Here is a 10,477-nt window from a genome sequence, read left to right as displayed (position 1 = left end):
ATCGACCGTAAGGCTCTGGGGCTGGGGCTGGGGCTGGGCTGGGCTGCCCTTGAGAGCGGGTTGAGCTTTAGGGCGCGTTGCCCGTGCACGTGTGTCTGGGCTGTGTTTACCGCGCGTTGTGCAGTTGGGAGACGCGGGAGCACTGGCAAGCAGCAGCAGCTCGCTCTTCTCCTTGCCGCCACGGGGAAGCAAGCGCAGTGGTTTTCGTGGGCACGATCTGTGCCTCCCGGGGGTCCGTTGCCTCTGCACCGGCGCTTTGTTACAAAACATGACTTTGTTCTTTATTCCTCGGGCTCTGGGTCAAGGGACGCCGGTTGTCACACGAGACCCAGCGCCGCAGGCGTCCAGCCCCGGTTGAGGCTCCGCTCCGTTCGCCTTGTAAGAAAGGCCTCTCCTTGCTGTGCATTGTAAGAGACCCGGTGTCCGAGCCCTTTCCCTCTGCCCGAGGAAGGGTGTTTGTGCCCGAACGAACTTTTTTCCCCCAACAGTTTGGTTGGTTTAATAAAAGATACAGCGTGTACCCGAAAAACCCTTTTGCTTGCTTGTGTCCTGCGACGAACACAGCTACAAACAACAACCTTCCTTCCCAAAGTGCTCGGCAAACTGAAGTCAGGCATGTTTTTCCCTGCACTGAAATGAACCCGCTCTTGGGATGAAACGTGGCGGGTGGCGTGCAGCGTCGTGCCACCCTTCGGCGCAGGAGTGACGCGGTCTCCTATGTCTCTGCACATGAACGAGGCATTTGGAGAAGCAGAGTGTAACTGTCCGTGGTAGCTTGCGGCCAGGATGCAAGAGCTCAGGCTTCTGCTTTTGCAGCTTTTGCTGGTTATCTGGGAGTTGCTTTTGCTTCTTGTTGTGTTTTGTTTTAAGAGATTCACCTACTGGAAACTTTAGAGCTGCTGCAAGCCTACAGCCCTTGTACGGGGCTCGGCAAGCTTGTAGTAACACACCTGTGTTGCAGAGCCGCTCTCCGGCAGAAGCAGGGAAATCAGGAGGTTTTGTTTCTGAAAGGGGCTGGAAACAACCAAAAACGAAACAGCAGGCAGGATGCTGCTCAGCATTCCCTCTAAGCTGTGCAGTGTGCACGCTGCGCGGTCGTACTCGTGCCACGCTGCTGGGAGCATCTGCACAGCCGCGCATGCTGCGCAGCTGAGAGGGAGCACTGGTGCTGCTTTGCATGGGGAAGTGCTAATAAAGGTTTGAATCGCCTTTTTAGTTTTACTTTGTAGCTCCCGATCAGCAACCACGATCTTCTAATGACCCTACCACAGCTACTCCTCGCTTAATGTTATAGTTACATTCTTGAAAAAGGCGACTTTAAGCGAAATGGTGTTAAGCGAATCCAGTTACGTCACAGCAGTTACCTACTGGCAGGCAGCAGCTAAATGACGTTCTAACCCAACGTTGCGTGACTTTGAGTATGTTCTCTAATAGATCCGGGATGTAATAATGAAACGTTAACCCGGACGACATAAAGTGAGGAGTACCTTTACGAGCTCTGTGCCTGTATCAGCATGCTGGGGTATTTGTTCTGCACTGATGTATTGGCAGAGAAAATGCCTACAAGTGGCTTGAAAGGCTCCAGGTTTGTTTGGATACTGGGGCCAGAGAGATTTGGCTTAGGAGAGAGAGATGCAATAGGGTTTCAGATTTGCCATGGGTATGAAGCAAGTGAAACTTTTGCAGCCTTCCCTAAAACATGTGATCTGCTCTTCCAGCATCCGCAGGCCTGACTGAGGAGCAGAAGGAGTTCCAAAAAGTGGCCTTTGATTTTGCTGCCAAAGAGATGGCCCCTCACATGGCAGAATGGGATGAGAAGGTGAGAGCACAGCCCAACTGCCAGCCCCAAAGCAGATGCTTTCTTTGCCCAGTGGCCCCTGCTTCCTTGGGCGCTCATCTTGTCTGTTTGAAATTTAAAAGGCTCATCGTTCCTTTTTTAGTATCTTGTTGCTGCCTTAGCCCTCTTCCCTTCTTGCTTAGCACAGCAGTTGCAGCTTACAGAGGCTTGTTTGCCTGAAAAAGTGCTGCTGAGGGCAGCTGGGTGGGGTTGCTGGCAGGAGATACTGGTTGGTCTAAAATCGTGCTTTTGATCCCTCCACAGAGAAGAGAGTAGCTAGCTACTTGCCCATCCAGCCAAGCATGCCTTTAAACATGGTGAAAGATTAAAATCAGGTTTGTTTTTCCCCAAAGCTGATCTCCCATTTCTCTCTTTCCTGTCCCCAGTAGGAAGTCCTGTGTTGTCATGCCTCTCTTCTGCATCCCTATAGGAAATATTCCCAGTGGAGACACTGCGGAAGGCAGCCCAGCTTGGGTTTGGTGGGATCTATGTGAAACCAGACGTGGGTGGCTCTGGACTGTCACGACTCGACACTTCCATCATCTTTGAGGCTTTGTCGACAGGATGTACCAGTACCACAGCCTACATAAGCATCCACAAGTGAGTGCGCTTCTCCTGCATGGGAGGGCTGGCTCTGCTGCTGGGGTCAGTGTGGGTCGTTGGCGCTCTACATTTGTAGCATTCAGGAATGCTACTCGTGTAGCATAAGGACCTTGCATGGACAAGGAGCCGTAGGTGTCCTTGTTCATTAACAATTGGACTGCAGCCCCAAGATACCAGGTAGAATAACGCCCATTTGCATGGAAGCCACGTTAGCTTGCTGGTGTGGGAAGAGGGTTAAAAGCTGGGAACTTCTTGGTTCTGTTCCTGTCACTGCCACTGACTTGTCATATGGCCAAGGACAATTCCTTTTAACTGTATGCATCCCGGTAGTCCCACCTCTACAGACATTTCTTGCTTTGGTTGTGTGGTGATGGTGCCCCAAAGACCCTATTTCTATAAGGGTCCCCCCCCCCCCCCCCCCCCCCCCCTCATCCTTAAAGGGCCCCCCCCCCCCCTCCCTTCCCGTGCTAGATGGCATAATATGGGCTATGCCTCCCTCTTGGCAGTGCTTTTTCTGTGGAAGTCTGAGATCTTTGAAAAGATGAGTGAGACTGGAAGCTCTTTTGGTGCAGGGACCAACTGTGTTCTGCTTGAGCAGCACCTAGCACAGAGTCCTGGTCCTTGACTGGCTCCTAGGTGCTAGTGCAATACAAACAATCAAGAATTATCCCTACTTCTGTTCACGGGTGCTCTGGCAAACGGAGGAGTGGTGAGTTGCTGGAAGTCGCGTGTTGAGAATAGATTTCAGATCTCCTGACTCCTAGTCCTGTACTTGGCGTTTGTGATTCCCGGGAGTTTGAGCCAAACCTTGTGGCATGTGGCAGCTTTGCTCCATTTCAGTGTATGGCAAGGCAGGCTCTTAGGTTTAGTTAGCTAAGTCCAGACAAGTCAGCTTTCCAACCTTGCTGCTGTCAGCTGTAGGTTAAGAGCAGGGAGAACCTAGTGCTAGGTTTAGATTGCAATTCCCATGGCTGAGATGGATGTAATCAACCTTCGTTCTGGGCCTGCACTTGCATGCATGTTAATCCCATTTCCTCTCTCCTGGTACAGCATGTGCGCTTGGATGATTGATACATTTGGGAGCGAGGAGCAGAGACACAGGTTCTGCCCATCACTCTGTAGCATGGAGAAACTTGCCTCATACTGCCTGACCGAGCCAGGTGAGCTTCAAATTTGAAGAATCCCCTCGTGTTCCTGTCTTGTCGTCTAGTGAGATGCATTGTACTGCTCCTAGTCACAAAAATGACAGGGAATTGGAAGTGAAGTGTTCAGTATCCCACTGGCCTGAGTAATCAAGGGCTGATGCTTTGGGGTATAAGTGTAGCAAGGGCCGATGCCACAATATGGTGCATCTCTGTGTGGTGGAAAGGTTTGCTGAGGTGCCAGAGGTCAAAACAGCACGTTAGGAGGAGGACACAGAGGGATCTGTAGGGTATGTAAAGGAGCTGGAATGGCTCTTCAACCCCTGTTGCTGACCCTGCAGCTCCTTTTGTGGCTGGTGAAACAGACAGCTAATTCCAAGGTAACTGACCAATCTCCATCCAGGGCATTTGGATGTGTAATTTCATACAGGTCTTGACAGGTTGTGGGCAATCAGGATCCTATGTAGGCTGGAAGAGACTAGTTCATCAGCTTGTGATGGCTTGACCAGGATATATTCAGCTATGAGGTAAAAGGGCCCAGCTTCTACTGAGGTCAGTAGGAGTTATAGTCTTGTATGCTTTGGCTCTAGAATATGTCTCATGGTTCAGAACTTTGTGAATAAAGTGCTGTTCTGTCATCTCATTAATTCCTTTCTCTTCCCACAAACAGGAAGCGGAAGTGATGCAGCTTCTTTGCTAACGTCGGCCAGGAGGAAAGGTGACGCCTATGTCCTTAATGGTTCCAAGGTAGCAGGTTTTTTCTTGGAAGCTCCATAGACTCCATGCTTTGCTAAGAGAGATTTTGCTTGGCTGTCTCTTCCCCCCTCCCCCCCTTCCTCTTGCCCTGTCCCTTGAGAGAAGTCCCTTTGGGTCACCCTGTCTACAGTGATCCCCCAGGACAGGATTGTTCTGTGTGGTGTATGTTCTGGGGATTAAGATAAGTCCTTACTGTCCCTTTCCAATGAGGTTTCTACCCCTTTTCTTGAGTGCACTGTTCCACAGCCCAGTTCTTGCTGTTGAGAAGCTCTCACTGTTGTCCAGCCTCAGATTTCCTTTGGTGAACTTCCTCCTGTTATTCCTTGTGCCCTGATGCTCCCAGACCAGTCCCTCTCCCTGGAATTTCCACACCCTAGCTCCCAGGAAGTGGACACAACTATCACGTTCAGCTCCTATCAGCTGTCCAGCTCCTGGGTTCATCCTGCATCACTCAAGCCGCTTCTCCTGCCTCATGTCCTTTCCTTTGTCTTCTTGCCGTTCCTCCACTTGATTCCCTCACCCTCATCTCAGCTTCTCCTCTTTGTTCTGGGATTATCTTGCAAGAGGATTCATGTGCCCCACATACTTGATACCAGTTATGATTCCCTCCTCCATCCAAGAGCGATGCAAGCTGTGCTTTGGGGTACTGGTTCCTGCATGTTAATGCAGTCTCTTATTTCACGTGTCCTTCACCAGGCCTTCATCAGTGGGGGCGGTGACACGGATGTTTATGTGGTCATGTGTCGTACAGGAGGGCCAGGCCCCAAGGGCATCTCCTGCCTGGTGCTGGAAAAGGGAACTCCAGGGCTCAGCTTTGGCAAGAAGGAGAGGAAGGTGAGAGACTTGTGACATTGTGTGGAGTAGGGGAGGACAGAGGCAGACCCAACTGGAATAGGCCACCCCAGATCCTCTCTTGGATCAAATCATAGCTCCAGTCCCCTGCTGAAAGCTCCTGTTCGCAAGTTGGGCTATTTGACCCCTTCAGCAGCTCTTCTCAAGCTCAGACCTGATAAGAGTGATCAGCTAGGCTGATAGAAGTGGAGATAGTGTGGCGCTTTGCAGATCAGTAGAGTCCCAACCTGAGTGTGACTTAACCGTGTTTCTCTGGAGGTGCAAATCTGATGCACAGAGCCTGAGCCACCTAAACTGTAATACAAACTGCTGTCAAAATCCAGCTGATGGGAGCAGTGCATGTGTAGACCTGTAGTTCAGAAAGGCTTGGATGGGTGTGTGAGCAGAATCCTCTACTGCATATCAAGCTTTCCAATCAGCCTGACCATGGGCCTAGGTCGTATGCCTCTTAGTGCTCTGGCGCCCCTCAGCTGGTCCATGTTCCCTTCAGACAGTGTGTGAGTTGTCCCTGTCTCTCCCAGGTGGGCTGGAACTCCCAGCCAACTCGGGCAGTGATCTTCGAGGACTGTGTTGTTCCTGTGGCCAATCGGCTGGGAGCCGAGGGACAGGGCTTTGGCATTGCCATGAAGGGACTGAACGGTGGAAGGATAAACATAGGTAAGATCGGTGTTTGAGAGCAAGCCGTATCTTCCATTAAGCTGTTCCAGTGGCTGTAACCTAATATTCACATTGTGCCCCTGCCAGCTTCTTGTTCTCTAGGAGCTGCTCATGCCTCTGTCCTCTTGGCCCAAGAGCATCTCACAGTCCGCAAGCAGTTTGGGGAACCGCTGACCAGTAATCAGGTGACTTCACAGAACCCTCTTTCCAGTTTTGTCCCCCTCCTGCTATCACGTGTACAAGCAACCAGAATGTCCGCATCCGGCCTTACGGTGCCTCCTGCAAGGAGATGCTGGGAACTGAAATAGTTGAGAGCTTTCTCTAGTACTAAGGCTCTTGTACCCTCTCCTGTAGCACCTCTTGTTGATAGAGGTTTAGATGGCAACGGGGGTGGAGGGGTGGTTCTCAACACACGTGGTAAGCAGAAAAACCCTGTTGGAGTACTTTTATAATCAGAGACCGATGGATAGGAAGAGACGAATGGAGTTAGAGTGAGGGGACTGAAGCATTAGCAGAGTCTCAGAGCGAGATTTGAGCTTCATGTCCAGGGTAGGCCTTTCTAGAAAGCACCTGGGCAATAAAAACAAAGACAGCGGCCCTGTCAAAGTCAGGGATGGGGGGGCATCAGAAGCTAAGGCTTGGCCTGAGGGAGACAGGGGACAGGACTGGTCACTACCTGGGCTTTCAAACTGGAGGCAGTGGGTTTCAAACTAGGACCCCACAGAATTGAGGGCTTAAACTGGCCTGCACCTGTCTGCATCTCTCCTGGCAGTACCTCCAGTTCAGACTGGCTGAGATGGCAACGCATCTGGTGGCAGCACGCCTCATGGTACGAAACGCAGCACAAGCACTACAGGAGGGGCGAGAGGATGCCGTCGCCCTCTGCTCCATGGCCAAACTCTTTGCCACTGATGAGTGCTTTGCGGTAAATTCTCCAATTTTGCTCTAAGTGTCGTGGCTGGAAGTTCAGAGCCTCTTGTAGGATTGATGCTGCTTGGGATGTCAGAAAGTTGCTCAAGGCTGCAGGGTCCCAGCTCAGAGCACATGGTCTCGGGTTGGACTCCTGGACCCTTTGCAGGATGGATTCTTGGCCCCATCTAGGATCCCTCAGCCCTGCCCTTGTCCCAGTGCCTTCTGCACTTTCTGGGAGGCCAGAAGCCAAGATATAATTATGAATCAGGAGGTAAAACGTGTATACAGCAGGGGCTTTGCCACATGCTGTTAGATCTGGTTTAACAAGTGTCACTGGGAATGGGGTATGCACAACACGCTGCCAGTTCACTAAAAGGAAACAATTCTTATTCGTGGATTTTCTTGGCTTAGTCGCATCTGGGACTTCTTACAATATCCTGCTGTCAGACTATTGGATTCTTGCTGTCCTTCCAGCGTATCTTATACATGGGATTATATATGCTGGAATGAACTGGTCTTTTAGATAGATACCAAGCCCCTGAAGAGATCTTTTATCCTGACTGGCCACTAGATGGTGATCTGGCACTTTAAATTTGCATCTAGACTCAGTACAAATGAAAAAGAAACTACCTTGGCTAAGTGCATCCTCAGCACTCTGATACTGCAGCATCCACTTTAAACAGCACTGTTAGCTTAAAATAGCACACTGGGGAAAATGGCACAAGCTTTATGCATTTAGTGGTTAGAGTGGGAGAGACCAGGATTTGTGGCTTCTGGGTGTCATGTCCAGCTCTGCCAGGGCTGATAGGATTTGAATCTAGTTTCCTGGGTTCTCATACCAGCTCTGCTACCCTGAGCGAGTCGCATCATCATCTTGCATTTGGCACAGCAACTTTCTCTCCCCTTCAGATCTGTAACCAAGCCTTACAGATGCATGGGGGCTATGGCTACCTGAAAGACTATGCTGTGCAGCAATTTCTGAGAGATATCAGAGTGCACCAGATCTTGGAAGGTAAGTTGGGATGCCACACACAAAACTGACCACTGCCTGGTCCTAGATGTTAGATCTCCCAGCTAGCAGAAAGATCCATAAAGGAGGTCTGAATCCACTAGTCTACAGCAGATTCCTGTACCCTCAACAGATCTTTCTAACATGATAAAAAAAAAAACATTAGAATTGGAAGAGACCTGCACATTTAGCTGTCCCATGTACGGAATTGCTCCCTGCAGTATATTTTCCAGTACCTTTTCTAAATCTCCCTCTAAAAGGACTCAGTTAAAGAGGATTCGTCCCCTCTGTGGGGAAATTATTTCACAGCAATCTCCCACCAGAGAAGGAGCTCTCCTGACATCCATGCTAATGGTGTCTTGGTTTAATTGTCTATCACTCCTACTGAAGCCTGTTATAGTGCTGCCTCCTTAGTCTGTGGTGCTACCCATACTTCAGACATCTGAAGGTATCTGTAAGAATATTTCCCTTAGGCATCGCAGAGCCTGGCTATTGATATCAGCTCTTTAATCTTTCATCTTGAATCAGCCTCTTAATAGTTTGTTTCTCCTTGAACTTCCATCACCTGGCCCTGGGGAGTCCAGCAGGGATGTGGTCCTGGCTGCCCTTTACTGAAGGGGACTTTGCAGCTCCCTTTTCCATGATGTGATGCTGCTGCACGTGTAGTTGGTAAAGCAAAGAGTCTCGGAGTAGTTGTAGTTGGTGGTCAGCACCCTCAGAGCTTCGTAATGCCAGTGAGAGCTGGGAGAACTTAGCACCTCTCTGTGCCAGGCCTTTTAATAAGTAATCTATTTCCAGGCATATGTATATTACATATGTCCTTGTGCCCACTAAATGCCTAGAGCTTCTCCATCCATGAAAAGTGTCTTTTTCAGAGGTTAGGCTGGTTTTCAGCAGGTTCTGCATGAGTCTGATAGAGATGCAGGACCATTGCTCTACTGGTTGTGATACTTCTGTTGTGGCTGCTTCCATCAAGGACTCTTTCCATGGATGGAGGGAATTCTGGGTTAGATGCAAAAATCCCATGGACTTTTGATGGGATCAGTTTGGGGGCCTCATTTAAAATGATGTATTTTTCTCTGTGCCTTCATCCTCCTACAGGTACCAATGAGGTGATGAGGATGATTGTGGCCAGGAGTCTGTTACAAGAGTGAAGCCAGGAGCTGGTCTCCGGCCTCGGTGCACTCCATCGGCTGTAGCACCGTCTGTCTCTTCCCCACCCGTAGACTCTTTTGGGACTGCATCTGTGAGGATGTACCAGAAGAAGCTCTCTTGCTTATTTTCTGATCCCAAGCACAGCTGGATACAACCCACGTGGTGTCCCAGCTGCAGTTGGTGCCTGGCAGAGCTGCTGTTACTAGGCTGGTATAGAGGAGCCTGAAGATACAAATCACAGACATGAATGCAAGCCTTTGTTCCTGTGTCCAGGTCATGGGCCTTTGCTGTTGCTCTGCTGCTGCTGATAGAAAGAGTAGCTGGGACATGCAGGCCATTTCCATGCCAAGTCAGGATGAAATCATCTGGCCCATCTTTTTGTGCGCTCTAAGGGCAATGGAGAGGTGCAGCTCATTCCACAACCCTCCTCGGTGTTAGCTAAATGCTTCTGAATCAACAAAACATCCCACTGAAATTACAGGGGGGCAGAGAGTTGCCCTGTTGAACCCAGTGTCTTTCCGTTCTGCAGCACAAAGGGTAGGTCAGCCGCAAAGCCTGCTTCACATGGGGATTTATGAAAGACAGCCAGCAGCTGGATCCAGGGCAGGCAGTGGGGGACGGGGGATGCTTGGTGCTTACTGGAATCACTGCCTGGCGCTTGTTTAGAATCACAGCTCCTTGTGCTTCTCCAAGACAGCGTTGCTCGGTGCTGCCAGCTCCTGTTCGACACGCTCCCAGCTCAGGTGCGTGGTGGCAGGGGGGTGAGCCGCAGGGCAGGGGCGTGAATTACCAGGACAGCTGCGCAGCTGCAGTGCAGTGGAGCACGGGGGCCAAGTTAAAACTTTGATCGTTTGCACTTTTTATTGCACTTTTTTCTTCTTCCTGGCCTTGGAATCAATAAAGTGTGGCTGTCCCGTTGGAGCGGGTCTTGCGGGCTCCATGCATTCACTCTGCGCTTTTCCTGTCCCGCCAGCAAATCCCTTGCTGCTTGATGGCGGTTTAAAACAGCCAGAGCTGGACCTGAGTCCAGCGGGCGCGCTGGGGAAGACCCCTGCGGGGGCAAGGCTGCATCTCTCTGCAGCCCCCCAGCAAGCGCCGCTGCCTGCCTCTTTCGCAGTCTCCCGGCTGCAAGCAGCACCCTGGGCTGAGCCTGGGTCCCAGGTCCTGTGCACAGCACAGGGGTAGGGTTACCATATGGTCACGTTTTCCCAAATGTGTCCTCTTTTTAGATCCTCTGATCTTGTTCTGGCTGGTTTTTTGTCTAAATATGATCAAATGTCTGGGGTTTTGGTCAGCTCAAGTTTTCCCTGCACTTCCTGGCTTGCCCTAGCAAGGAGCTGCTGGGGCCTGGGGGGAGTGGAGGCAGGGTGCGCAGACCTTCAGCATGTAGGTAGGCAGGGGGCTGGGGGCAGCTGCATACAGGTAAGTCGGGGGGGGCAGGGGTTGGGGACTGTCTGGAGTGGGGGTGCGGTGGGGATGGGTGAGGGGATGGTGTGTGCCTGCCAGCACTGGAGGAAGCTGCCCCAGTGCGGGGGGCGGCCCCTCCAGCAAAGG

At 51.0% G+C, this 10,477-nt stretch overlaps 1 protein-coding gene across 1 annotated transcript; it reads left to right on the top strand.

Annotated features, from left to right (window-relative positions):
- The first annotated feature begins 1,716 nt into the window (after positions 1–1,716).
- On the top strand, positions 1,717–9,841 carry ACAD8 (acyl-CoA dehydrogenase family member 8). The gene is made up of 10 exons (XM_014518418.2): positions 1,717–1,819; positions 2,268–2,437; positions 3,491–3,600; positions 4,253–4,329; positions 5,035–5,172; positions 5,712–5,847; positions 5,935–6,032; positions 6,620–6,772; positions 7,669–7,771; positions 8,870–9,841. Exons 1-10 carry the CDS (start codon positions 1,787–1,789, stop codon positions 8,920–8,922), a joined length of 1,071 nt encoding a protein of 356 aa, XP_014373904.1. The 5' UTR covers positions 1,717–1,786; the 3' UTR covers positions 8,923–9,841.
- Positions 9,842–10,477: the final 636 nt, after the last annotated feature.

Source organism: Alligator sinensis, unplaced genomic scaffold (assembly GCF_000455745.1).
Source record: "Alligator sinensis unplaced genomic scaffold, ASM45574v1 scaffold278_1, whole genome shotgun sequence".
Taxonomy (NCBI): domain Eukaryota; kingdom Metazoa; phylum Chordata; order Crocodylia; family Alligatoridae; genus Alligator; species Alligator sinensis.
Note: the sequence above shows the minus strand (reverse complement) of the source record. Positions and strands in the feature narration are given on the sequence as shown.